This window comes from Fonsecaea erecta (assembly GCF_001651985.1).
Source record: "Fonsecaea erecta strain CBS 125763 chromosome Unknown Scaff4, whole genome shotgun sequence".
Lineage (NCBI taxonomy): Eukaryota > Fungi > Ascomycota > Eurotiomycetes > Chaetothyriales > Herpotrichiellaceae > Fonsecaea > Fonsecaea erecta.
The window spans coordinates 456,348-483,116 of record NW_017387247.1 but is presented as its reverse complement, the minus strand read 5'-3'; the positions used below and the strand labels follow the sequence as shown (position 1 = coordinate 483,116).

The 26,769-nt window shown below is 53.7% G+C and overlaps 11 protein-coding genes across 11 annotated transcripts; 5 read left to right on the top strand and 6 right to left on the bottom strand.

Annotated features, from left to right (window-relative positions):
- Positions 1-88: 88 nt before the first annotated feature.
- Positions 89-2,311, bottom strand: AYL99_04918 (nucleoprotein TPR; the record flags this gene model as incomplete). The annotated part of the gene is made up of 1 exon (XM_018836430.1): positions 89-2,311. The coding sequence occupies one exon, from the start codon at positions 2,309-2,311 to the stop codon at positions 89-91; it is 2,223 nt and encodes a 740-aa protein (XP_018693283.1).
- Positions 2,312-3,087: 776 nt separating this feature from the next.
- AYL99_04917 (hypothetical protein) lies at positions 3,088-3,884 on the top strand (the record flags this gene model as incomplete). The annotated part of the gene is made up of 2 exons (XM_018836429.1): positions 3,088-3,830; positions 3,881-3,884. 2 exons carry the CDS (start codon positions 3,088-3,090, stop codon positions 3,882-3,884), a joined length of 747 nt encoding a protein of 248 aa, XP_018693282.1.
- Positions 3,885-4,598: 714 nt separating this feature from the next.
- Positions 4,599-6,005, bottom strand: AYL99_04916 (hypothetical protein; the record flags this gene model as incomplete). Its single annotated transcript, XM_018836428.1, has 3 exons — positions 4,599-4,659; positions 4,715-5,922; positions 5,970-6,005. 3 exons carry the CDS (start codon positions 6,003-6,005, stop codon positions 4,599-4,601), a joined length of 1,305 nt encoding a protein of 434 aa, XP_018693281.1.
- Positions 6,006-8,748: 2,743 nt separating this feature from the next.
- AYL99_04915 (hypothetical protein) lies at positions 8,749-10,070 on the bottom strand (the record flags this gene model as incomplete). The annotated part of the gene is made up of 4 exons (XM_018836427.1): positions 8,749-9,220; positions 9,268-9,671; positions 9,761-9,771; positions 9,827-10,070. 4 exons carry the CDS (start codon positions 10,068-10,070, stop codon positions 8,749-8,751), a joined length of 1,131 nt encoding a protein of 376 aa, XP_018693280.1.
- Positions 10,071-10,621: 551 nt separating this feature from the next.
- Positions 10,622-12,526, top strand: AYL99_04914 (hypothetical protein; the record flags this gene model as incomplete). The annotated part of the gene is made up of 2 exons (XM_018836426.1): positions 10,622-10,770; positions 10,831-12,526. The coding sequence occupies 2 exons, from the start codon at positions 10,622-10,624 to the stop codon at positions 12,524-12,526; spliced, it is 1,845 nt and encodes a 614-aa protein (XP_018693279.1).
- Positions 12,527-13,148: 622 nt separating this feature from the next.
- On the bottom strand, positions 13,149-13,940 carry AYL99_04913 (hypothetical protein; the record flags this gene model as incomplete). Its single annotated transcript, XM_018836425.1, has 1 exon — positions 13,149-13,940. One exon carries the CDS (start codon positions 13,938-13,940, stop codon positions 13,149-13,151), a length of 792 nt encoding a protein of 263 aa, XP_018693278.1.
- A 964-nt stretch (positions 13,941-14,904) lies between these two features.
- AYL99_04912 (short chain dehydrogenase/reductase (Ayr1)) lies at positions 14,905-15,906 on the top strand (the record flags this gene model as incomplete). The annotated part of the gene is made up of 2 exons (XM_018836424.1): positions 14,905-15,160; positions 15,272-15,906. 2 exons carry the CDS (start codon positions 14,905-14,907, stop codon positions 15,904-15,906), a joined length of 891 nt encoding a protein of 296 aa, XP_018693277.1.
- Positions 15,907-16,694: 788 nt separating this feature from the next.
- On the bottom strand, positions 16,695-20,204 carry AYL99_04911 (hypothetical protein; the record flags this gene model as incomplete). Its single annotated transcript, XM_018836423.1, has 1 exon — positions 16,695-20,204. The coding sequence occupies one exon, from the start codon at positions 20,202-20,204 to the stop codon at positions 16,695-16,697; it is 3,510 nt and encodes a 1,169-aa protein (XP_018693276.1).
- Positions 20,205-21,039: 835 nt separating this feature from the next.
- On the top strand, positions 21,040-22,114 carry AYL99_04910 (hypothetical protein; the record flags this gene model as incomplete). The annotated part of the gene is made up of 2 exons (XM_018836422.1): positions 21,040-21,360; positions 21,452-22,114. 2 exons carry the CDS (start codon positions 21,040-21,042, stop codon positions 22,112-22,114), a joined length of 984 nt encoding a protein of 327 aa, XP_018693275.1.
- Positions 22,115-22,478: 364 nt separating this feature from the next.
- On the bottom strand, positions 22,479-24,789 carry AYL99_04909 (hypothetical protein; the record flags this gene model as incomplete). The annotated part of the gene is made up of 2 exons (XM_018836421.1): positions 22,479-24,627; positions 24,728-24,789. 2 exons carry the CDS (start codon positions 24,787-24,789, stop codon positions 22,479-22,481), a joined length of 2,211 nt encoding a protein of 736 aa, XP_018693274.1.
- Positions 24,790-25,312: 523 nt separating this feature from the next.
- Positions 25,313-26,117, top strand: AYL99_04908 (hypothetical protein; the record flags this gene model as incomplete). Its single annotated transcript, XM_018836420.1, has 6 exons — positions 25,313-25,390; positions 25,450-25,488; positions 25,534-25,580; positions 25,637-25,865; positions 25,912-26,042; positions 26,093-26,117. The coding sequence occupies 6 exons, from the start codon at positions 25,313-25,315 to the stop codon at positions 26,115-26,117; spliced, it is 549 nt and encodes a 182-aa protein (XP_018693273.1).
- Between the last annotated feature and the right edge of the window lie 652 nt (positions 26,118-26,769).

Below are 26,769 nucleotides of genomic sequence, written 5' to 3'. Positions count from 1 at the left end.
TGGCGAGCCTCAGCCAAATGATAGTTGGCTTGGGAAGGAGCTGGTCGAGGCAGAGTCGGCCTGGTGCTTGAGAGTTGGCTTTCCAGGACTATTGTGAACATCCTTTGTGCCTTTTTAGAGCAGGCAACGGATTGCCACTGTACTCAGCAGGGTCGGCTCTCCTCTTGGGCGGCCTGCCCAGCGGATGAGTCTGTGCCGCAACGGTTGGAGAAGCCGGGTCGTCTGCCGCAATAAGTCCTGCCATGACTGGTCTGGCTGATTGTAGAGTTTGCGTGGCAGGGCACAGGTTTGTGGCATTATTAGGAGTCATCAATCTTGTCGAAGAAATGCCGGGTGGCTGCGGTTGGAGTTGTATAGGAGCAAGCGGTTTATGGGCTTGGTCCACCGGCTGTAGGCTGATTTGTAGGTCCGGAATCTGGAAAGGTTCTTGATACTCCGGCTCTGTTGGAGTTTGCTTGCTCTGGGGCTGCCACTGGTCCTGACGGTCTTGAGAGTAATACAAACCCACTCCGGATGGTAGAGGGCTGTAACTTCTCTGGACATGGGTTCCTCCCACAGGACTGGTTGCCAGAGATGGGGACATGCCACCCGTACTGAGCCGAACCTCGGGCATACTGGATTGGGCGGCGAACGACTTGCAGGCATTCAATTGCCCCTCCAGATAGCGAATGTGATCGATCTTGGATTGCTGGAAATCCTCGCAATCTTTTTGACGCTCCGCGAAATCCGCTGCCATATCGGCTCTAGCCTGGTCAGCTTGTTTCCGCATGTCCTCCATCTCGTCCTTCAGCTCCTGTAGGGCGTTGGTGGCTTGCTGAGCCTCGAGCTCAGCGTTGTCCGCGCGAGTCCGTTCCTGGTGTATCAGAATTGAACGCTGGTTCAAAAGAGTGTGGTAACGGGCTGCCAATTTGGCCAACCGCGAACAATCGTCGCGCAGTTGCACATTCAGTTTTCGCTCCTCCTTATATTCACCAGTTCTCCTCCCGAACTGGTCGTTCAGCTCAGTGATCTTACCTTGCAGGTGGTTCGTCGTCGCCCGACAGGTCTCCTCCAGCGTGACCAAACTTTCTTTGCCACGAGAACAGTCTTCTGATAAGCCCTCTAATCTTTCCTCAATCTCAAGACAATGCCTTGACTTGGCGTCTTTCTCCTGCCATGCGTCCTCTAAATCTCTTTGTGAAGCCTCCTCTCTCAGCGCATTCGTGTCGACGGCTTTGTTATAGGCTTTTCCAAAATGACCCGTCTCTTGTGAGAGCTTATCAATTCCTTCTGCAAATTTATCCCTCCCTTCCATGAAGTCGGCTCTCTCTTTCGAAATACACTCACTTGTCTCATCAAGGCCACAGTGCCCTTTCAAAACCCACTCTACAAGCAGCCCAAGGTCTGTCGGCTTTAAAAGAGCCTTCCCAAGCTCGTCGTTGTCTTTGGAGGGGAGATCTTGACCTCTAGAGACTTCTTGTTTCTCTTTTGAAAGGCTGACAAGAGGTCCCTGGACGTCTTGTTTCCCTTTTGTGACTTTGTCTTTCTCCCGCTTCACCCGTGCATAACGCTCCTTTTCGGCACGAATTTCCTGTACTAGAGAGTCGACGCTTGTCTTGGGTTGCATGATATCAGGGAAATAGTCGTCGTTGAGCTTTAAACGCTCATCTCGCATTCTTTCTACCGAAGTTATAGTTTGGCCTTTCTCGATATTTTCTTTGTGTAGAGTTTCGACTTGGACTTCGAGGTCACCGATAGTCCGCAAGGCGTTGTCTCTCTCATTCTTCAACCGAGTTATTGTATCTTCGAGTTCCGAGATCTTCCTGAGATGGTTGGCATTGCTCTGTGAGAATTCGTCGCGCTGCGCCATCAACCCAAGAATTCGCTGCTGCAAAAGGGAACCAAATTGTTGCGTGTCCTCCAAGTTCTCCACCCTTGTGGAAGGATCTTCCGGATCTTCCAGCCACCGCAGACCTTCTTTAATTTCGCGCATGAGTCCAACGAAGGATTCCCACCGGTCCTTCATGTCTTTTCGGCCAGAGCGCAAGGTTGCCTCTTCTTGCCGAAGCTCATTGTGACATTTATTATAGCCCTTCTCGAGACTTTCCAAGCAGTGAGTCCCGTGAGTCAGGTGTGTGAGGATACTTTCCCAGCAGTAAGGCTCCTCTTGCAAAGCAACGACGGCTCTGTGATGAGAGGCAATGGCGTCAGATAGGTATACTTTCCACTCGTGCTTGGCAGAAGAAGGCTTGGCGTCTCTGCCACGAGACTGGCGATCCTCGCTGGCGGCTTCAGCCTCTTCGGAGCTGGGTCGACCGGTCTCGCCCTCCATGGCGACGGCGAGGCTGCTACGGATCCAGAATGCAAGGACAGCGGAGACGTGCTGTTTCAAGTGGTGCCCGACGCGTTGACGGAAGGCACGACTAAACTCGGCTTTCGGCGGTCAGGTGACCGTATCTCGAGGAGTCATCGCGTGGGAAACAGCATGCTTGAAGCAGAAGGGGCACGAATGACCACCAGGGGAGAAATGAAGATCAGATCCTCGGTCAGAGAAGGATCAGGATGATCAGGAGGGATTATAGTGGTGAGGATGGACTGATGCAGTGAAGCAGAAATACGATGTGAAGGAAGAGAAAAGTCGGGTTTTGACTTCCGATCTTGGGGGCGTGCTTGGCCAGGTGTTTTGGGCGGGGAAGGAGGCAACTTAAGGAGGCCGTGTGACTCTAGGTAGGGCGCGGGGTCTCTGTCAATTAGTGGTCGTGGCCCCATCAGGACGCGTCTCAAGACGCGCCCCAGGCCGCGCCTCGCGCCAGTAGCAGCAACTGCCGCGCCACTAGAGGCGCTTGGGAAAGACGCTAATTTTACATAATCACTGACTGCCAGTGCCGCCGTAATATCCCACTTCCCATTGGCTCAGTTGGGTTGCGATCCATCGCAGCTGGCGCCATCGATCGGTTCGCCATTCTATTGTACGCAGCAACAACAGGTCACCACCCATGGCGAACAGTCTATTATCGATCTCCCAGATTTGATGTCGTTGCAGTAGCTTTCGTTCCTTGTCTCGATTAGCGCCCACGCCTAAAAGATACACGATCTCCGATCTCCTCCATGGCCGACCTCCCGCCTCTATCCACGCAGGACACGCGTGGTTCCATTTCCTCCGTCCCAATGCACGAAGTCGACCCCTCGCCCGTTGACGATGACTACCCTACCAACCCTTCTGACATCGACGCCTCAAAGCTGCCCCCTTCATCTCACAACACAACCAACTGGTTAGGCCTGACCCCTGCTCGAACACTGCACATCTTGTCAGTGGTGCAAAAGTACTCGGTCGTGCCCTTCTCGGCCTATCTGACGATGCACTACACGAACACCGCCCTCATCCCCCTCTTCACCCGTTCGGCACGGGAGGCAGACAAATACCTCCTCCTGACCCGTCCCTATTATCAATCCTTCCCACTCGAACCCCTCCTGGTCTTCGTCCCCGTTATCACCCACGTCGTCTCCGGAATTGCCTTACGACTTTACCGTCGCCGTATCACAGCAAGAAGGCATGGGGCGGAGACACTCTCGCAGCGCAGGAAGATGAAGAGCAAGATTCCGTGGCCAAAGTTCTCGTTGACCAGTGGGGCTGGGTACGCCCTGTATCCGATGTTCGTGGCCCATGTGTTGTCCATGCGTATAATCCCGAAGAAGATCGACGGGAGCTCCGCGTCCGTGGGACTGCGCTACTTTGCCCATGGCATCGCTCAAGACCCTTATATTGGAATGGCAGGCTACGCGTTGTTCGTATGTGTTGCAAGCTATCACGTGGTGAGCGGAACGGCCAAATTCCTGAGACTGAGTGCAGAGTATGTCGTTGGGGGCGGGGACGAGGGTCAAAGGCGGAGACAATGGAGAGGTAGGATTGTCAACGGGGCTGCCGTGGCCGTGGCAAGTGCGTGGATTGCTGGTGGTTTGGGTGTTGTAGGAACATCAGGACGAGCCACTGGTTGGGAAGCAAGCCACTGGGATAAGATATATAGGGCAATGCCGCTTATCGGTAGATTATTCTAGATCGGCACAAAGGGCCTGTGGACGAGTTTAAGGAGACTGGGCGTTGTGAGTCTGGGAAGGGAAGTAAACGCGGATACGTCCATATAAGCGGATTCTGTAAGAATAGGAAGGAAATCCCCTCGCCGGTGGTAATGAAGTCTTCCTGTCTTGTGATCAAATGCCGCACCTACATTCAGCGAAAGTCTCTTGCTCATGTCGCCGGCGTCACCTTGTGAAGGCGGCGCAATTGAGGGTGGGAAAACGATGTGTATCTTTACAAGGTTGACAAGTGCAGATGTGGAACCGAACAAATGTAATATGACCTGCTCCTCCAGACACCCGTAACAAGTGCCCTTTCAATAATTGACACTCACATAAGCCTCGCATCCTCAATATGTTGGTACACTCGATCATAGTCGAGATAACAACAGAATGGAAAAGCGAAAACGAAGAATTGGCGGCCGTTCCAGCGAAACACTGGTCTGTTAGGAAGCATTCTGTAGAGAAGACGACAGCCTCTAGCCTCTGCATGTCAAGGGGTCGCTGCGTCTGAAAAGGAAATGATATGGCTGGTCAAAGGCAGATTATCTGGACGGCAGAGGCTGCCAGATAGCCCAAGAGATCTTGAAAGGGCTTCGAATATCCCTGGATCATACCGGTCAGTCTTTGCGTAGCCGGTCTGGCAACAACGAACGCTTACGCTGCTAGATTCTGAATTGGCATGGAGAAACCGAAGTGGCTCGAATTGCTTTCTTCTTCGATCGACGTCGCGATTACTTCGTTTATGACGTTGAATTTGATCCGTCGCAAATACCGCAGGCGGTATTGCATGAGCACAAGTCGGTCAACAATGGCATTGGCTTGCTCCGCTGACTCTACTGCAAACTCCAGCCTCTGTATCGAGCTTGAGATGGAGTCGACCAGTGTGATTTCCATATTGGGCCACGTCATGCTGAGCACCTGCATTTTCGGCGTGTCCAGTAAGAAAGCTGAGAGAAATTCGACGAAAGCCGGAGCAGGAGTGGTGCTGGAGGAGATCTTGAGTACTCTAAGGCTTTCTCGGTGGAACTTATACAGCGCTTCTATCGTCTTCAGGTCCAGGAATATGCCCTCATCTGTCCTTGAATCGGTGATTTGAGTCAAGGTTAGACTCCTTAATGGCCTTATCCGCTCGAACAGTTGATGGGTGACGGACTGGGCAATCCTGGTCTGATATCCATGTCTCTGTCGCATGAGAAGGCCGTGAGGCGGGCCGGTGACCGAAAGACTCTCAAGACTTGTTAGCTTGCTGAGCATTTCCGCCGTTCTCGTGGCGCTTGTTTCTGAGAACCCGCTGAACTGGAGCGATTGTAGCTCTTGGATGGACCCGAGACAGCTAATATGGCATTGCTCAATATCGAGCTTCAACACATGCAGCTTAGCATAGTGCTCTACTATCCAGTTGAGGACCTGGGTCATGACAATGCTCGAGGGTGTATTCTTGCCAGACTCCAAGGGCCGGAGAAGGGACATATGCGTCACGCCAGGCAATTTCCCCAACGCAGATGTTATGCGTTGAATCTCCTGCAGGTATGGGTGCTGGCTAGCTTGACCGGTCATCCAAGGTGCCACGGCCTGGGGTTCGACCTCTTCTAGTCGCAGCTTCAGACTGGTGATGCTTTGCTGCACACTCTTCGGCCAGTTGTTCGTAAAGTCGACAAGATCATTTTGACACCTGCAATCGAGCGGCCTGCGAAAGAAAGAGCCCCTAGCTTCACCGTAGACCTGCTTGTTCACACAGAGCAGGTTTAAGTGGTCTTGATACTTGAAGGCAAGCATCAGGTCGTAGATGTGTTGGCGGACTTCAAGGGGGACGTGCAAGAGACGACTCGTAGTGGCTGCGCTTGACGCTGATGGTTTGATTGCCACCTATCGAATGTGAGCCCCATTCTCGAAGACTGATGCACCTTGCTTACTGCCTTTCCCTTCGCCAACAGATCAGCTTGCTGCATTTTCTGTGGAAAACGGGATGTTCGCTATAGTTTTGCGGGTTGCTACCGGCTGCCCGGAGCTCTGCTGTTAGCTTTTTGTAGGACTGCTGATAGAGGTAGCGTGTGGCATCGGTCTCAATTTGTGCGGGAGACGTAAGGTGAATACACGTCCGGCTGGTGTGCTATGTTGTCCTTGGTGAGAAACAGAAGACGACTTCCACTCGCTAAGCCACGGGGTTCGGGCATCTTCGAACTACCACAGTATGATGTTGGCGACATGAAGACTTGAGAGAGGTGGAGGCTTCAATGTTCAGCAACATCCTGCTAAAGTTTTCCGAGTTTTAGCCCACAAGGTAACAACAACAAGTCATAAGGTATCTCTGAAATGGCCCAAGACCGTTGTTGAGCTGTAGGTAGTTCGACAAGAAGTGGTGTAATAGTGTGACTTGAATAGGTTCAGAAATCTTAGGCACATATAATATGTCGCGGCAGAGAGGGTCAAATTATCAACGATGATGTGGATAGACACGAAAATCAGGTACGTTTCAGCCTGCCTTCAGCTGGTAGGGACGGGGAAGTATCTGAAGACGGTGGCTGCCACATGGTGGTCTAGTATGTTATACGAAATGACAACAGGGTGCCGACCTGAGAGAAGACACGGTACCGCACCAGACGCCACATAGAGCAGGACGCGGGTGGGAACTGAACCAAGCGGGCCTGAACAGCGTAGCGGCAGAAGAAAAAAAGCTGGAAGAGTTTCTACTTACCGACTCCTTTAGTCGAGAATGAGGAGCATGGACACGGAGCGCCTTGCCGCAAGTACTCTGTACTTTTGATAGAAGCAATGTCAACATCTAACAAAGATTTTAGGTCCGCATTTCTCCGAGATCAGCTAGGTATGCAGTTCCCAGCTCCATGCAGCCCTCTTGACAGATCCATGACCCCATTCTCGCTTCCAGTAGTGTCTGGAGTCAATGAATAGATTGTCTGGAAGAGTGTGGCTGGCAGAAGGGTGATTCACGTGGACCATAGATTCGGCCACAGACTCGGCGAAGTGTGCCAGTTCGAGGTTTGCTCATGACTTCTCAACGTCGTATTCGAGTTGACGGAGGGAGTTCGCAACGAGGTTCTTCGTAGCTTTCTGGTTTGTGATTCGGTCTATCTATCAGTGGGAACGAATGTCGGACCAGTAAACCAGGATGTCAGAGTAGCTTGTCCATGTCAGCCGTGCCCGCAGAAGTGTTTTGGTACTGGTACAGCATGACAGAGCCGGTGCACTGGCGTTAGTAGGAATCGATTTTTTGTCATTCCCAACCACGCGGTGGTCCTGGCAGATGGGCCTGCATCTGGGAGTGGATGGCGGGTGGATGCAGGGCGCTTGATCGTATTCGACGGGGGATCGCCACGAGATCGGCAATCTCGAGAATGGTCAAGAGAATGGAGCATGAGAGGAGCAGAGGCCAATCAGTCTTTGAGATGGTGTGATTGACTCAAAAATGACCGAGGGGCTTCTGGTGCTGGGGTCTTGAAGTGTGATCGGAGCGGGCAGGCGAGGACCAGACAAGACTTCTACTACTTTTGTTTTTCCTTCTGCTCCCTCTCTGTCTCCAATGGCAATCCTGGCATGAGGAACCCACTGCGAAAGTGCAATATGCAGCAAGCCCAAAGGGGCGGGGGCTCGAGGGCTGAGACGGATCACTGAGTGATTCAGCTTGACAAGCGGGCAAAGGAGATGCCTCCGACCCCTTGCTCGATCGGATGGGGTAATTCTGAGCGTGGTCGATGCATGGAAACGAAGGCAGAGGCTCGCTAGGTCGTTGTTAGGAATCAAGATATTGGGGACGTGTGTCCAGGGTGGTGGCGTGGTGGAGTACCAGTGAGAAACACGAACCTGAGGAGAGAAGGTGAGGAGGTGAATCGCCTGCGGTCCAGACTCTAACATTGACCACAACCCATGCACCAGTTCGGGCACAGAAACAGCCTCGTCAAAATTCCACAGACATATCAGACCACCTCTCCATGGTTCTTCTAGGGATGTCACTTTGCATCCAGGCCGCATCGACAGCTCAACTTGCCATGTGGCCGCCACATCTCTTTAGCGACCTGGTACAGACACCCTGCGGACCCAAAGAGTTGGATTTGCTCTGCCATTTTGGGGAGCCTGGACGACGATGTCCCACCAAGGCCATCACCATCGCTGCTGAAACTCACGTCATATATCCACCATGGGCACATGTGGTTCGACCATGGAGTGGACTGGACTGGACTTTTCTCACTCGGTCCGCCCCAAACGGGCCTCAACCGGTGGCAGATTTGGACCAAAACGTGCAGCAGTAAGACAGCCTTGGGGTCATAGTGCAGGTGTTCGCTGGGAGACAGGCAGATGAACCTGGATCGTGTGCGATACAGCTGATCCAAAGGAGGCTAACAATGCGCTCGGTGACCACGAGGTACATGCAGTCCATCCACTTTTCAGGACGCGAGGTAGATGGGATGGTGTCTATGGACCACCATCACGCCGACAAACACTCGGACATGCCGTGTCAAATAATGGCCATTATTTTCGCCGACTCATAAACTATGTGAAGCCGAACCTTTACAATCCCTCGTGGCCAGGTCGCAGCCACCCAATACACCATGGGACCCGGATTCCATTGGATGCAGCCCCCCATTTCCATCTGACACGAACAAGACGCTGGCGCTAATACATATATTCAGAAATGCTTTTTGGGCTTGAAAGTCGTCCCCTCTACTCCAGTCCAGATCACACCTTGAGTAGCTTCGCTGCATAGTTTGTGATGGTATCAACCTGAGGGAAGCTCATCTCTTCCAACTTCTGCGCGTAGGGTGTGGGTACCTCCGCCCCGGTCACACGAACCGGCGGCGCCTGAAGGTAGTCGAACCCATATTCGACTGCAAGGGCAAGGATCTCGGCACCGACTCCAAAGGCAGGGAAGCCGGATTCGACTGCCATGAGGACACCGGTCTTCTTGACCGACTTAATGATGGCCTCCACATCCATGGGCTTGATTGAACGGAGATTGATGACCTCCGCTTCGACACCATAGTTCTTTTTCAGCTGTTCTGCCGCGTCCAGTGACAAGCCTACACAGCGGGAGAGAGTCACGATGGTCAGGTCCTTGCCTGGTCGTTCAATCTTTGCCTTGCCGAAGGGGAGGACGAAGTCGCTCTTTTGAGCCTCTGCGCTCATCGGGAAAGCCTGGCCGTACAGCAGTCTGCGAATGTCAGCATGCTCTTCTGGTGTTGATAGAACCCAACTCACTCGTTCTCCAAAACAACCACCGGATTGGGGTCTCGGATGGCGGCCTTCAACAGTCCCTTTGCGTCCTCCGCACTCCACGGGGCGACCACTTTCAACCCAGGAATGCTTCCGTACCACGCGGAGTAGTCTTGTGAATGTTGAGCTGCCACTCCGGCGGCAAAACCGTTGGGGCCTCGGAAAACAATTGGACAGGGCTGGATGCCACCAGACATGTAGTGGGTTTTTGCTGCGGAATTGATGATCTGGTCAATCGCCTGCATAGCGAAATTGAACGTCATGAACTCGCACACAGGGTGAAGACCGGCCAAAGCAGCACCCACAGCCAGCCCGCAGAAACCAGATTCTGTGATTGGCGTGTCGATGACTCGTTTGGGGCCGAAGCGATCGAGGAGGCCTTTGGTGACCTGGCACACAGTTAGCATCGAAGAGATGCCGCGGAACAGCGGTCTTCCAATCCCTGCATCTCTGTTGCAGGGCCTCTGGAGAATCTTACTTTGTATGCACCTGACAAACAGCTAGTCAGCATTGGGTATTCATTTCTGAGTAACATGGAGCTCACCATTGTATTGAGCCACCTCTTCTCCTAATATGAACACCTTTTCATCTTGTTCAAGCTCCTCTGCCAGTGCCTCATTGAGCGCGTCACGGACCGTGAATGTCTGCTGTGAGCCAGAGGCATATCCTCGGATCGTAGGGAGAGATATAGGTGCGACTCTGCGGAAGGAAGGTCGTATCGAGGAGGAGAGGGCAGATCGCTGTGAAAGCAGCCGCGAGGCGCTCGTGAAGAGTCTGGTCGCTGGCATAGTGAGCCGGGGGGGGAGAGGCGATGTCAGCTAAAACGACGGTGCTTGTGTCCGTTTCAGAAAAGAAGGGCTTGAATTGACCACGGACGAAAGAAAAAGTTGTTGGAAGTTGAGGTGGATTGCAACACGGAGCTCGGGATTGATTGGGGTTCCCAACACGGAAGCTGCGATCACCGAAGGAAAGGGTAGGGGGCACTTGCCAGCAGGCCAGTGCCAGCTTTGCTTGGAGCCCAGTAGGGCTTAGCTCGATCCCGCTCTTCTTGGCATGTTTGGTATGATTGTGACCGAGTTGTCGTCGTCTTAGTTACCAATGTTGACACACCGTCCTCATCCATGACAGCAAGCATTCAGCCACAGCTCCTGAGTGACGACCGGTAGTTTCTGGGGCTGATTTCGACGCACCCGTATCCTGTTGCACGATCATATACATATCCATACGCTGTAAGGAGAGAACCGAGCTCGTCTGGGCCAAAAACGAGGTTGCGAGAGTCCCCTTTCATTGGAAGTGTCCATTTTTGAAAGGATCCGTCCTTGTGGTCAATGTCTCCGAGATGTTTGTCTACGCAACGGTGACTGTGGCCCTCTTGGTGGGATCCTCTTTCTCAAAGCAACCATCAGCTCCGGAGGCGTTTGCATCTCCACTCCGAGATCTGCATTTCGGGCAGCTAAACTTCTTACACACCACGGATACTCACGGCTGGTAGGCTATTGTTTCCTACATGATCAGACTTGATGGCGCAAGCTAAATTCGACTCCTTAGGCATGCCGGCCACTTACTTGAGCCATCTTTCAGTGCGGATTGGGGCGACTATGTCGACTTCGCGGCACGACTCAAGGAGAAATTGGATGCGGAAGGTCTCGACTTGTTGATTGTCGATACGGGAGATCGGATCGAAGGCAATGGCCTCTACGATGCATCGGAGCCCAAAGGACTCTTCACCTTCGACATCTTCCGCGAGCAGCACATGGATATGATCTGCTCCGGGAACCACGAGCTTTACCTGAAGAACTCGTCCGAAAATGAGTACCTGATCACCGCCCCGGCGTATGCCGGCAGCTATCTTAGTTCCAACCTCGACATTTATGACCCGAACACGGGACAACTCGTCCCCCTGGCACAAAGGTACAAAAAGTTCATCACCAAGAATCAAGGCATTCGCATTGCGAGCTTTGGGTTTCTCTACAATTTTGACCGAAACTCCAACAATACCGTCGTCCAGCGAGTTGAGCAGACTGTTCAAGAACCCTGGTTTCAAGAGGCCATTCGCGACCGGGAAGTCGACTTGTTCGTAGTCATTGGCCACGCGGCCATACGTTCCGAGGAATTCGAGATCATCTACAAGGCGATCCGTTCAGTCCAATGGGACGCCCCCATCCAATTCTTTGGCGGCCATTACCACATCCGGGACTATCGCCGGTTCGACAGCAAGTCATACGGCCTCGCGAGCGGCCGGTTCATGGAGACCATTGGTTTCCAGTCCATCGACGGCCTCTCCACGAACACCAGCCGTGCCGCCGCTGGTAATCCCACGTTCTTCAGGAGATACATCGACAACAACTTGTATTCGTTGTACCACCATTCAGGCCACAATGCATCGACCTTCCATTCTGAACGGGGCCGAAACATCAGCGCGGCAATCGGAGAAGCTCGTGAGGCGTTGGATCTGGATCAAACATTTGGGTGTGCTCCCAAGGATCTGTGGATGAGCCGTGCGCCGTATCCCAGCAATGACAGCATCTTCTCGTGGCTGGAGGAGGAAGTCTTCCCTGGCATTGTCAGCGACGTCAGACGAGGCGACAGGCCGCATCTCGTCATAACCAACACTGGAGCAATTCGGTTTGACATCTTTAAGGGCGCATTTACCAAGGATTCGACCTACATCATCTGTCCGTTCACCAGCGGATTCCACTACATCAAAGACGTGCCGTACAGCAAAGCCAAACACCTCATCACCATGCTGAACCGCGCAGGTCCAATCTTTGAGAACGTCGACCCATCGTATGCCATGTGGAAGTTAGTCCCGCCCGAACAAATCGGTGTCAAGGAAGACAACGTTGTCGTCTTGTCCGACCACCACGTGCGCGGACATTCACTGCAAATTTCTCTCTCGGACCATGACCGCGAAAATCTGACGCCGGGGTACACCACGCACGACGACCTGGGCGACGACGGCGACGATACCGTCCACTCCCCGATATCCTTCTACGAGGTGCCCAACTGTGTCCAATCGACCATCAACCCGCACCCGGACACCATCGACCTCGAGACAGACGAAGGGATAGTCGTGGACGTCGTCTTCAACGAATTCATTGAGCCGTGGATCATCTTGGCCTTCCGGTTCTTGGGGCTGGAGTACTCTGACGAGGACGTGGACCAGTACATGCCCGGCGACAACCTGACGACCTTGATCGCCAAGTGGGTGGCGGAGAACTGGAAGATTCATTGCAAGGCGTGAGATCCAGTGTCTCCAAAGGTTATATAAAAGTCGGAAAGGGGGCCAGAAGACCAAAGCGAAGCCCCTCCTCCTCAGTCCCGGGGCGGCAGAAATCGTGGCTATGTGAATATATCTATTAAGCCTGCCGGCGCTTGACTATCGGAACGCCGTTGTCGGCAAGTTCGAACGTTGGTCTCTCTTTGGATTTGGGCAAAAGACCACGCAGACAGGTCTCTTTTGACGTCGGTTCGAACATTATTCAAGCCTCGCGTCTCAGTATAGTCTGGCTACGGCCTCCACCGGCCTTGCAGAGTGTCTGGAGGGGAGGGAAGTGGAGGGCAGACCGCGACCGTCATGCTCCGTGGACAGCTCTAACCTGCACAGACCGTCGGCGAGATGCCTTGGTCTGGGTATTCAGTTGGAAAGACCTGTCGATGCCGCTGACGGGCCTCATCATGAAAGTGTTGTACACACCAATATGAGCCACATATAGGGGAAAAGGCAAGATGTGACAGGATCATGGATGGTTCCATTCTTAGCTTCGATCATATATATATCAGATTATCTACACAGCACGCTGAGTGGGTGAGTGAAGCGTCTATGACGACGACACCATTTTTTATACCCGATTATCTTTTCCATTTCAATTCAAGTGTTCATCCCAGATCATCGCCCAGGTCATGACTCCCTTCCCGCCGTTGGGGGTGGGCCAGCCCTTCTCGTTGACCCTGCCCTTGCCGATGACCACCTCCTCGCACACGCGGAACCCGAGACGTTCGTACTCCCTCATGGCGCTCTCGCTGGCCGTTTCCAACCACACGGGCACGCCCTCGGCACGGGCCTTTTTCAGAAAGTAGTCCATGCAGGCGGTGAAGGCCTTGTCGCTCTTGTCGGCGGGGACGTCCGGATCCCGCGCGATCATGGCCAGGTGGTAGAAGGGCCGGGTCTCGAAGTCGGTGTCCTTGTTGAAGTCGGCCGGGTAGGGGTCCTCGGAGGGTGCGCCCGACGACTGCGACGGCGCCGCGGGCTGGTCGTAGCTGTGCGCGCCCTGGTCCGGGATCGAGAGGTATTTGGCCTTGAGCTGGCGCGCCGCGCGGCGCCACTCTTGCAGGATGGGGCCCGGGTCGCGACGGGCCTGAGAGGGCGGAATCCCGCAGAAGTCGGGGGGTTCGAAGAGCGCGGCGGCCGCAAAGGAGCCCGCCTCGGCCAGCACCACGTTGGACTTGGCCGCCGCCGTGATGCCCAGCGTGAAGTGCTTGGTGAGCCGGGCGGGTGTCATCACCTGCGACACGTCGGCCGTGGGGTCGGTGTTGTCGATCTCGGTGATGAAGGCCGTGGTGAGCGGCGTGGTCAGGTAGGAACGGGAGAGCAATGAGATGAACTTGTCCAGCCATTGCTGGTCAGGCGAGGACGTGGTCTTGACGTCGGTCGACATGGCGGCGGGAGGATTTGGTGTGGACTGGACTGACTCTTTCGATGGGTGCAAGGCAGTTACCCAGGTGGAGGGCAGATCAACGAGTGGTTAAACACTTTGTAGTTTTGAGGGAAGGATGAGGTTCAGCTCTAGGCAAAGCGGAGGGTCTAGAACACAGTGAAGCAGTCAGTCAGTCGGTCAGTCAGTCGATCAGTCGGTCGAACGAGCGAAGGGTTGCCTCGGTGTCCTCGAGGGGTCATTGACGCCAGGATGATAGTAGATGGAAGAGCTGAAAGACAGAATAGGAAGAGAGGAAGACAAGGTGGCCGTGCCAGTGGCCAGTCAGTGCTTATGGGCCGCAGTGAGTTGAGCTGCGGACAGCAACAAGCTCCGGGCTGATGTGGCCACAGCTTTCATTTTTGGGGTGCTTGTCCCTGTATATCTCTATCTTTGGGCCTGATGGCCGTCACTCCGTCCGCTACTAGAATACCTTACTTACAGTACTTACTTCCCTCTTCCCACCAAGCTGTCATCGGCGAGTGAGAGGAGCTGGAAAGGTTAAGCATCGCATCTCACGCACAGCACTGACGGCATTGGTGGCACCGCAGTCACTAGCCTAGCAGCCCCCAAATGCGGGGCAAAGACGGGAGGGGAAGCAGATGCTCTAGGCTCACTAGGCTGGTGACGCTTAGCGGGCCACTGCTAGGCACCGAGGCACTCACTAATAGGCCACTTACTAGGCCTCATTAGCCCACTAGCCACTAGACCACTCCTAGGTAGGCTCACTCGGCTGCAGCACAAAGGCCGAGAGCCCCTGGGACAGTGGGCACTAACCGTGTCTCGCGCCCGGCAGTGACGGGACGAACCAACTGCACCAATGAAACTCGATCCCATTTCCTCAACAACTCGACACTATGTGATTGATATCTACCATACTCATACTGTACCAGCACCACCAGCTTCCCTTCACGCGCATGTCGCAGCCATGGCACCCACTGACCACCGTCAATCCGTCCTCATCACCGGCTGCAGTCCCGGAGGCATCGGCCACGCCCTTGCTCTGGCCTTCCACGCTCGAGGACTCCGCGTCTTCGCCACCGCTCGAACCACGGGCCAGATCGTCGACTTGTCGGACAAGGGCATTGAGACGATTCCTTTGGTGGTCGACGACGACTCCTCGATCCTCTCCTGTCTCAAAACCGTCGAGCAATTGACCGATGGTCGTGGGCTGGACTATCTGGGTGAGCAGCTTGATTATTGACTCCTCCCTCCTCCCCTGCTGCAACTGCAGCCGACCTATGTATGTATGTATGTATGTATGGGACTGACGACGAGGCACGTGCGTGGCACAGTCAACAATGCGGGCGTCTCGTACGTGATGCCGGCGCTGGACATCAAGATCGACGACGCCAAAAAGATCTTCGACGTCAACCTGTTCGCCGTCATGCGCCTGTGCCAGGTCTACTCGCCGCTTCTCATCAAGGCCCACGGCACCATCGTCATGGTCGGGAGCTTGGCCGGAGTCATCCCCTACGTCTTCGGCGGCGTGTACAACGCCTCGAAAGCCGCGCTGCATGCCTACGCCAACACGCTGCGCGTCGAGCTGGCCCCGTTCGGCGTCAAGGTCATCACCGTCGTCACGGGGGGCGTCAAGTCGCGCATCTCCTCGCACGTCACGCGCGTCCTGCCCGAAGACAGCCTCTACGCCCCGCTCGAGGAGAACTACCTGCGACGCCAGGGCCATTCCCAGGAGGGAGCCATGCCCACGGCGGCGTATGCCGAGAGTGTCGTCAAACAGGTTCTTCCGGGCGCCGGCCCGTGGCCGTGGAGGTGGCTGTTGCGGGATGCCCGCCGCAACTGGATCTGGGAAGGCAACAAAAGCTGGGTCGTGTACTTCCTCTCGGGGGGCTACACCTGGACCTCCTTCTTCGACCGCTACATGACTTGGCTGTTCCAACTCCGGAGGCTGAAGCGGAAGGACCTCTAAAGGGCGGGTGCATGATTTGAAGCTGCTGTGCCCAGCTCAGGTCCACAAATCTGCGATGAACAAGGCCATCCTACAGCTTTCGTGCAAGGTTGCAGCCCCTGCACCGAGTCAATACATCAAAGGCTACCGACTCCTAAAGCCTACAGGGCTCAGTCAGCGACTCGGAGGACCACATCCGAAAGCAGCACACCAAGGTCCCCATCGACCTGGAAGCTTGTCGACACTGAGAGCCAAACCTAGCCCGGGGATACTCGCGTGCAGCTTGGCTTTTCTCCACCGCTCGCCGCCTCCCCACCTCGGAGAGACGACGACACGGCATCAGAAAGTGTCCAGGGTGCTGTTCTGCTGCCGCCAATCGATGTGCTAAATAACAGGGACTGGTATCGTTCCCATGTCGAAGGCTCCTCCCTGTGTCGGGGCTCTTTTACGCGGATTGCTCGCGGCGACATCCCTGGGAGACAAAAACATTGTTTATAAACTCTGAGCAAAGCCACGGATTGCCAGCAATGCTCTGACTCTCGCTACGCAGCCCGAGAAGTCCATTCCTTCTCGTTTCTTTCAATGATTCTATGATTGTGTTACTTGCATGAGTCCAATACCTCGTTTAGGCCCTCGTTTCTAGTACACTTTTTTGTTCACCTTGTCACAGGAGACCAACCACCCATCTATGAATATAGTCCAGTCACGCTCTTACTTAGTACAGAGTATATACATGTATGCACACTTCTCACAACAAAGACATCCTTCGTGCATTGCACAGGCGGACCTTGCCCGTGTCGGATCCGGGTTCAAGTCGATGCCTTCTCGTATTCTTGGTCAGGGGCAGAATTCCCGCGGTGGCCCTCAGCACCCGATTCAATGTTGTCGTCCTCTTCTTCAGCGTCCGGGTCTATCTCCTCCATCTCAAGAGCTCCGCCGTCTTCCTGTGGCTCTGCTTTTCGTCCCTCGTCCTCGACGACGGCGGCCTCAACATCTGCCTCTTCCTGCGCCTTCTTTTGCTGTTCGATGTCCAAAGCAATCTCCACTCGGCGCCGTGCACGCCACTCCTTCCAATACGCCTCATCGGCATCAAGCATTTTCACGACTGCTTCGACCAGGACATTTCTCAGCTCGAGACCCAGCCCGCTTGGTGCTGGAGTTTGTCCTTGGCCTGCAGAGTGCCGTGGCCGTCGAGGCTGATTCAGCCTCTCAAGCTCGAGCCACGCGCTGTTCACAAACCGATCGAACGTTTTCCTCAGTTCCATCAGAATGACCGCCGCTTGACCGGCTATTTCGGGCGGTACATCGTCGGGTGCTACAATACGGAGCCGAAGCCACTCATTGAGCTCCAGCACCTGGTCGACTTGCAGCTTGAGACTCCGACAGAATAAGATGGCCATGAGCGGCGTCACCATCGAGGCCTGTTCAAGCCATACGACATCATCAGGCCCATCGAGCCCTCCCTGTTTCCATGTGTATGCCATCAGGCGACCGTGACTGCGGTATCGTTTCTTCTTCCGTCGGTCTCGCCGCGTGTTTCCTTCATTCACCCCGTGTTTCGATATCATGCCTTTGAGATCACGAATGTCAGTCGACCAACCATACTGTCGGCCTTTGAAACTGGTGCCGCCTCGCCAGGCGGCGAGTTCAGCACTGACCGTGTTAACCAGCAGCGCTTTAACAAGCACCATATTGTCACTGTGGGCGTTCAAAGACTCAGGAAGCGACTCGAAAAGAGTCTGGTCGGGTCGAGGAGGTGGAACAAAGCCAACTTCGGCGAGGACGTCGTGGAGTCCTTTGCTGGTCATCATCATATCCAGATAGGCGCGGTGTCGAATATATTTTGTGTCACGTAATTCCTGCATGAGGTTTTCATCGCCGGCCAGGTTGGCTTCATGGTACTCTTTGAAGGCCTCGATGATCCAAGCAAAGTCACTTTCGAGCTCCGGGAGATATCGCTGTTTCACGACCCTCAGTTTGTCGATGCTCAGTTCGAGGGTCGACACTAAAGGAGCGCCAGGGTCGTGACATGCAATAATCAGCATGGGCTCCAGACATCCGAACAGTGACCCCAAGAGAATGCCTTTTCCCAGGGCTGGGTGGACCCCTAGTCGCCACAATAACCTTCCCAAGTCTGTAATGTCCCCTTTTTCAGTCAATGCGCCTAGACTTTGCAACTGTCTCACCGCGCTCGCAACGGAATCAGATGTGGGCGGATCTATTGTTTCCAGGAGAAGACTTTCAACATCGGTGTGTTGGGGAAAAGCCTTCAATTGCAAGACCAGTTCCGCGAGGTCGGACTGCTCGAGCTTCGGGCGTTGCATGGGTCGGAGTGAGTCGTGGCGTTCCTTTGAAAACAGAGCATAGTAATGACCATTTCGAACCCGTCCAGCGCGCCCTCGTCTTTGAATTGAGCTGGTCTTGCTGATCCATGCATAAGGCAGGCTCCTCGCGAGCGTCGAAGGGTCAAACAGACTGTTTCGCTCTTTGCCCGTGTCGACGACATAAACAACGTCTGGAAGTGTGATGGAGGTCTCGGCAATGTTCGTCGTCAGGATGATTCTCCGGCAGCCCTCAGGAACAGCTTCAAAAACTTGGTCGTTCGTTTCCCGGCGCAGAGAGTGAAGTTTGAACAGCCGGAATTTCTTTGGATCTTGGAAGTCAACTCCTAGACACGCGAAGCGACCACTGGTCAAAAGAAGCTCAACTTTTTCCATGTCCGTCGAACCGGGAAAGAACACCAGTATATCGCCCTCCGGCTGGGTCCTTGCGATATGGACTATGACAGAGACAGCTAGGCCGACACGCATTGGGCCTATCAGCTCAACCGAGTCGGTTTCATGGACAGCACTGGTCAGCGTCGCATTCTGATTCGCGGCGTTGTCACTTGAAGACGACGACGCCAGCTTGGTTTGCCTGGCAGAAAAATGCATCTCTTGTTCAATATGTTGTGCGCTGGATTGATGGTGGCCACCCTGTATCAACTGGCTTATCGAGGGATGCAGGTCACCCCCTTGCGACAACTCCGAGAGGATTTCAGGCAGAAAGTGGGTTTCGACATGCGCACGTCTTCCTTCCACATCGAGACAATCGACATTGAGGGCAGTGCCATCCTCTGCTGGTTGTTTGAAGTAGTCGAGAAAGGTCGTCGGGTCAATGGTAGCACTCATCAGGATAACCTTGGGGAAGCTCTCCTGTGCCGCCTTCCTCGCTCGGATAGCCCTTCGCAGAAGCGAGAGAACAAGATCAATCTGCATATCGCGTTCGTGGACTTCATCAACAATGATGTGCGAATGAGATGACAAGGCTGCTTGTGGGTTCGCGATGAGTCGATTGAGGAGGATCCCTGTGGTGCAATAGGTTATACTACCAAACGGACTCGGTGACCAGTTGTCGTGGCGAATGTGATAGCCAACGCTGTTTCTCATGGTATCATGGCGCTCGTGGGCCACCCTCTGCGCCACAGAAGCTGCCGCAATACGGCGAGGTTGGGTGCAGACAATATTTGTACAGGGACCTTGTGCAGACATTATTTTGTCATCGAGGATAATCTGGGGGACTTGCGTAGTCTTCCCCGAGCCAGTTTTCGCCAGGACAACCACCACATCATTGTCGTCAATCAATTTCAGGAGTGCCTGCTGCGTCCCTTTCGCCATCAGAGGTAAAGTCTGTCTCAAGCGAAGTGTCTCCTTCATCTTGTCTTGTCGTCTTGACACCTCCAGGTCAGTTTTCATTTTGGCAGCTAGTCTCCTGTCATTCCTTAACGGAGTAACTTGCACCGGAGAATCCGTCTGGTCTGGGGAAGGCTTAAGGGTCACTTCGTCGAGCGTGAGCCCATGTGTATGAGCCAGTCTCATTGTCTCTAGAGCGGATTCGAGATTGACCTTTGGAATACTGACGCGAAATGATTTGCGTGCCTTGACAGCTTTCTCCTCCTGCGTCGTGGAGAGGGAATCAGGGTCATCCTCGTCATTCCTGTCATTGTCCTTGAGAGAAGCCACCGACGACGAGACATGGTCGACAGCTTCTGGTCCGCTGTGTAGGAGTCGAACAGAAGGAGGGCATTTCAGAGAAGTTCGGATACGTACAGCTTTGGTAAACTGTACGTAGCTTTGAAAGGCTAACCCGTCTGTAGGAATAGAGATGAGCGAGGAAAGGGGATTCTCATGACTCTGGTAGGCAATATATTGTAAACCGCGCGGGTGCAGGTTCTGCTTGGGAGTGATGTTAGAACATTTTGCTTGCATTTCAAGGGGGGAGAACGGCGAGTTCATACCCGTGCACACCGAGCCCACATTACGGGAGATTGGTCCCCTCATCTTTGCAACATGTGTCTGGCGAGAGCAATCTCAATGACACTGGTGGACGGCAGGAGAGAGAAGGACGCAGTCTATGGGTTGAGATGTGTGTCTGATTGACTGCTGGGAGAAAATCACTCCGCATGGTTGGTGGAGCTGAGCTGCCATGATGCAGCCAATCGGAGGTCAAGAACAAGCTCCAGATCACGTGCGGCGTGAATGCTCCACTCATCAATACTTTGAGACTCTTGAGAGCAGCAAAAAACGGACTTCGACCATCCAGATGTGATGATGTGCCGGTTGATAAGGATCTGCTCTCCCGCCGGCCATCTTGACCCAGCCGACGGTTCGCTTCTATTGTTGACAATGGGCCGCAATTTCTAGGTACCGGGCCTCATTTCTCACTTCAAGCAGATCCATAAGAGTGAGAACAGGTGGCACCGTTCTTACTTCACGGTCGGACCGCGACAAGAGGGGATGCGGGATCCTTGCATCCAGCTCGAAAACCGGAAGGCCCAAGGAATCATTGGCCCGAGGCCGATCTAAGACAGCTCCAGCTTTGCACATCCAATTCCAATAATGAAGGGCCTAGGTGGTTTGTTCGGCGTGAAACCCCCGCAATACCGGATTCTCATTCGCCGAAGGATGCCTCGACAGCTCTGCTTACGGGCGTTGCACGTCTGGCTCAATGAACCAATGGCTGTGCTGACTGATGCTTTTCAGTCTAGTCGACACACTGACTCGTGGTGTCGTATAAGTTAAGAGCCTTGTTTCCTCGTTTCCCCTCCCCATCACTCGCTTTCTCCTACCTGCTATTACAATTAGAGGCGTACTCAGTCTAGAGATCTTGGGCACGATGGACCAGCTGGAGAAGAAAACACTCGACGTCACACGGGGCTTTACCTATACTTACTATACCAGCCCTGCAAAGGATGGTCGCCCTACTTTGCTGTTGGTGCATGGCTTCCCCGATGCCCCTGATACTTACGAGGAAGCCATTCGAGATTACCTGCTCCCTAATGGATACGGCGTCATTGCAGTGGACTGCTTAGGCTATAATGGTACCTCCAAGCCCACGGACAAGGAATCCTACAACATGCAGTTGATGTCCCAGGACCTCAAGGAGATCATTGACAAGGAAGGACTTGACAAGATCATTCCCCTCGGCCATGACTGGGTGAGTTCTCCTCCTCCTCCTGAACAGCTCTTCCTTGTTTCACCCACAAGCACCCCCATCCCTGATGCTCACGAAACATCCCCATCACTAGGGCTCCGGCGTCGTCCAACGCTTCTACAACTTCCACGCCGACCGCGTATGCGGTTTGGCCCTCCTGAACGTCGCATACACGCCGCCCTCACCGGCGCCGTTCGACCTCGACGCCACCCTCGAACAAACCAAGGCGATCTTCGGATACGGCACCTTCTGGTACTGGAAGCTCTTCACGGGCGACGACGGCGCGCAGATCATGGACGCGCACGTGGAGTCCATGTGGGACGTCGCGCACGGCGAGCCGGAGACCTGGCTCGAAACGCTGTGCAAGCCCGACGGGGTCAGGAACTTCCTCCTCGCCGACAAGAGGCAGCCCACCATGGCCTACGCCACCGAGGAGCGCCGACAGAAGTGGATCGCCTCGATGAAGGAGGGAGGCTTTGATGCCCCTCTGAACTATTACCGTTCAATGGTGTTTGGGGTGCAGGACAAAGCAAACGCCAACATTCCCAAGGAGAACATCCCCATCAAGTGCCCACTGTTCTTCTGGGGCGGCAAGAGGGATATGGTTTGCCGGCCCGAGTTGCTGCAAATGAGTCTCGATGCCGGGTTGATACCGGATGCTACGCAGGTCACGGTGGATTCGGGACATTGGGCTCACTTAGACAAACCCAAGGAGTTCGGGGAGGCGCTGATCAGCTGGTTGAAGGAGAAGTTCTGAGAGACCAGTCCTGTGAGCACAGCGTGTGAAAGCTGGCGATTGCGATTGACTGGTCTGGTCGAGTACTGGCCACGTCATTGACTGTTTATCTCAAATATCAGTTGACGTGACGCCTGCCTTCTAGGGACATAAAGCATGGCTGGAAATAGTTCTCGGATGAGCATGAAATCAACATGGTGACCGCCACAAGCCATCAGGAATCTAAATTGGATGTCTATGGAAGCGAAGCCTCCACGAAACAAAGGGCAAATGATCATAACACGCCCCAAAGCATCCCCCCCAAGGTCACTGGATAGATCCACCAACATGTCGCTGTAAATGACGCCGCCGCCGCCGCCGAGAAAGAGCTCGAGTAACTCAGGGGCTACCACGCCCACATCAATTTATGCGCCAATATTCGCTCACCTAGCCTCTCGTATAGAAAAGCATTGATCCAAGAATCATTGGTGCGACTCATCCTGCCGAAGACAGCGCCGCCTTTCCAAGCCACGACCTGCGGATCTAGTTCCCTAGGCGGGCGTCCAATCAAAATGTCCTTGCTGTAGCCTGGTAATATCCCCTTCAGACTCTCCTCGAGATGCGAGCCCAGTCCGGGAATGATAGATGTGCCACCCGTAAGCATGATGCCAGAGAGGAGATCGGACGTCTTCTGGGAGGAGCCTCTCGCGGCGTGGGTGATGGAGGTGACAATTGCATTGGGGAGAGGGTAGATGGGGAGAATGTCATCGCGTCGTTCGATGGAGAGGGGTTCTTCTTCTTCCACCTCGGGCACCGGAGGCTTCTCGTCGCGGGGAGCGCCGCCTTCGTTCTCCTCCCCGGGCTGCGGTGTGCCGTCCGGCAAGTTGCGGGCGGGTGAGCTTGCGGCTGAAGGCTGAGGTGTTGCATCCATTTCCTTGATGTTACTGAAAGACGGACGGCGGGAGTCGTTAAAAGGCTCGTCCTTTGTCGTTATTCCGTTGGTCAGAACGCCATTCGCATGTCCATTGGTCTTCGGAGCGGCCTTGTTTGTTGAGGTAAGGATTTCTTCGGGAGCGATGGCCGTCAGGATCTCTGCCTGCGCGGTGGAGCTCGGGTCGTTTGGTTTGTTGTCGTAGATGTCGTAGGATTTGTCGACCAGTTTACGACGACCCTTCAGTTTCCCACTGTTATCAAAGATTTGAGGTTTGAAAAGTCCCATCGGCGCAAGGATGACTTCATCGTAGATCTTAAATGTGTACTTTCTGGTGTCTTGTCCCGGCGCACGCAGGTGAAAGTCATACAACTGCACCGACACATCCGCCTCGGTCATAGTACAAAACTTTTGCTTCAGCTCTTCCGCCAGTTGAAAGTCATATCGTCGGTTCAAGTTGATCTCCGAGTAAGGAAAGTGGTTGTAGATGACCATCTTCACAAAAGTTTCGGTGATGTCCCTGCCGCCGTATTTCAGGTTGACTCGGGAGTTGTCAAGAACCATTCCGTCCTCCACACAAGATATCGTCGTCTTTTGCGCGCCGATGTCGACAATGCAGCATGTCGTGAAACCAGCCCCAAAGGAAGCGGCCAAACTCTCCTGGATGAAGCAAACGCGTCCAAATCCAAACTCGCTAATCGCCAATTCGAGCAGACTCGTCACGTATGTCCTTTCGTAGTAGTCAGGAATCACTATGACGCAGCTATACTGGTTCCAGTCTCCCCGCGTGCGCAGTTTCAGTTCGAGCTGAGTTTTGATGGCGTCTTCGATGATGATGCGGATATCATCATACAAGAAGCGCTTCGACTCGTAGTCTTGCTCGTTGATCCAACCATGTCGGATGGGCCAGAACAGTTTGTACCGCGGCGTTGATTGATCAGGGATGCGAAGTGCGGCTTTTCCCGTAATATATTCGGGCGGTTCACCAAAACCCTCGTTTGTATCTGTCCACTCGATGCGCATGGTGTCGTTGTGTTCCGTGATGGTTTCGTATGTATTTCTTCGGTTGTAGCTGGTGACCATGTCTCTGGACTGCGGCAACACCTTTCTCTTGTTCATCCTCATTCGCACCTTAAGATCCTGAGACATCCCAGAAAACTTCTTTGCAAAGTCCTCGCCAAAACGCTTCTCTGGTTCTGGTGGTGGTAAGCCGTTGTCCAGCTTGGCTCTTTTGGGCGCTGGCTCTCCATCTCCCTCCTCGCTCTCAGACTTGGTCGACCGACGAGCGATCACCATGGGAACAGTCTTTGGGAGAGCGTCGTTGGCAAGACCGACTCTTAGATTCTGGGATCCGATGTGGATGACAATGGTCTTTGCTCCGCTCGCAGCCTCGTCTTCGGCCTCCTCTTCACCATCATCCATTTCGATATCTCCATCAGGCCCGACTGTTTTGCCTTGTGCAAGTGCCCTGTCCCTGTCTTTGGCTTGTTTCACCATTTTGTTGCGAGCTTCTTCCTGCTGCGATCGGTAGGCCAGGATTTGCTCGTCTCGCTTGAGATAGTCTGTGTAGTAGTTTTTCTGGTTTATGGCCTGGATTAAAGGCCAGGAGGTGAGCTCCATGTTGCTGCAATTATTTAATTAGTTACGGGTTCCTTTTTGAACAACTCTACTGGCGAGGACGGTTGCAGACACGAGGAAGCCCGTCGACGACGCAGATCACTTACTTGTCAGTTCTCTCCAGGCCTTCCTCCCGCAGGAGGGCCTTTCCACTTTTCTTGCCCACCATTTTTCGTCTGGTCTCACTCAGTCCCTTGGAAAACGTTTACAATTCACCAGGGGAATGGAGGCAGAGGTGATGGCCGAGTTGATGGATTGTGGCGGTCTATCGCAGCATCCTGGCGTGGGGTCGTATGAAAAGCGTGTTCAGGTCCTTGGTCCTGATGGTACAAGATGTGACGAGGAAAGTCGCAAAAGCCAAACCTCAAGTTGCGCTCGTCTGAAGAGGGCTGTACTCCGCAATTTGCAAGTCGGTGGCACGGCACGCGTTGAAGAAGCGAGGAAAGTCCCACCCCGGATCATCGGGCGGTCAGTGGCTTGACACACTCAAGGCTTCCGCCCACTACAACCTGTTTTATTCTTTTATTCCCATCTTCATAATCTAGGTCGAAAGGAGCCACGAATTGTCAGGATTACGCATCACCTCCGTCTCGATCTGCTCGAAGGTCCACATCGACACCAGCGACATGGTCCTTTCGTGACCAGTTGTCCTCCAAACCCTCCTGAAAGCCCGCCGCCTCCCATCGTCAGACATGGGTGGCTCGTTCTCAAAATACTTCACCAGCCTCATTTGGAGCAAGAAAGATATCAGGATTCTGATTCTTGGTCTTGTGCGTTACTCCGGTTGTCGATCGCTGGAAACGAAATGGGCTGACAGGTATTGACCAAGGACAATGCTGGCAAGACCACCCTCTTGTATAGACTCAAGGTAGGTTGTGATTGACAGGTTTGAGTCTGGGTCTAAGGGAGACAGATTGGCGAGGTGGTCACCACGATACCTACAATAGGATTCAACGTCGAGTTAGTCTTGCCCAAGGTCATTCTGCTGGCATGAGATACTGAGTCTATGTCACTAGGTCCGTTCAATATGGCAAGTTGAACTTCGATGTTTGGGACTTGGGTGGACAGACATCAATACGACCCTATTGGAGATCATACTACGCCAACACTGCAGCCGTCATATTCGTCATTGATTCGACCGACATTGAACGATTAGAGATCGCCGCGGACGAATTAAGGTCCATGTTAAACGAGGACGAACTGAAAGATGCGGCTTTGCTGGTATTTGCCAACAAGCAAGATCAGGTACAGACCATCTCCCGACTCCTGGAACGTGGCTGACGACCAGTAGCCTGGCGCACAAGGAGCCGGGGAGATCTCCGAAGCTTTGAAATTGGGCGAGCTGAGAGATCGGAATTGGAGTATCGTTGCATGCTCAGTGATTGATGGTAAAGGTATCAAAGAAGGAATGGATTGGCTTTCGTGAGTTTGCCGGTTCGAGGTTGAGTGTGGGCTCTTCTAACACCTGGCAGTCAAACTGTGCAATCAGAGTCGTGATGTGTCTGCTAAAATATACTCATGCATCAATGTGGCGCATTCGAGAACATCAATCTTATTTTTACTTCGGGCTCATTCAGCAGCATTCGACTGCGCCTTTCAATTGTGTGGAAATCGAGGTTCAGATAGGCCTGCCAGGTCAAATGTGTACAATCCTTCGCGGCTGTATACGCCGAGAATGCATGGATAGCTTGGACTAGGGGATTTTGACAACCTTCAGTCGAGCTGGACGAGTTGTGCTGAGACCCAACCTTCTCAGTATACCCCCGGCCACTTGCTGCGCACCTACCAGGATTACGCTGTCGAGGAGTCAATGGTCGGAGGGACTGTACAAGGATCGGACTCATGTTTTGGGCTGGAAAAGCCTTAGAGACCGCTCTCGGGTAGTGAGAGATGGGACGCATTGGCCATGGATAGAAGTAGCATTTGACAAGGGTCATTCGTGACCATGTCGTATAAATTGCAGGGCAGCGAGAAAATGCCTCGGAGTGGAAATAATACGCGGGACAAGATGCGGAGAATGAATAGTCCACAATCCGCAGATCTAGACTCGTTGTGTCACTGAAACACTGCACTCCTTCGCAACACCACAGCAACTGACTTTCGCTCTGGCTCGGTTGCCAGAGAAGAGAAAGCAGCCACTGTTCTTCGG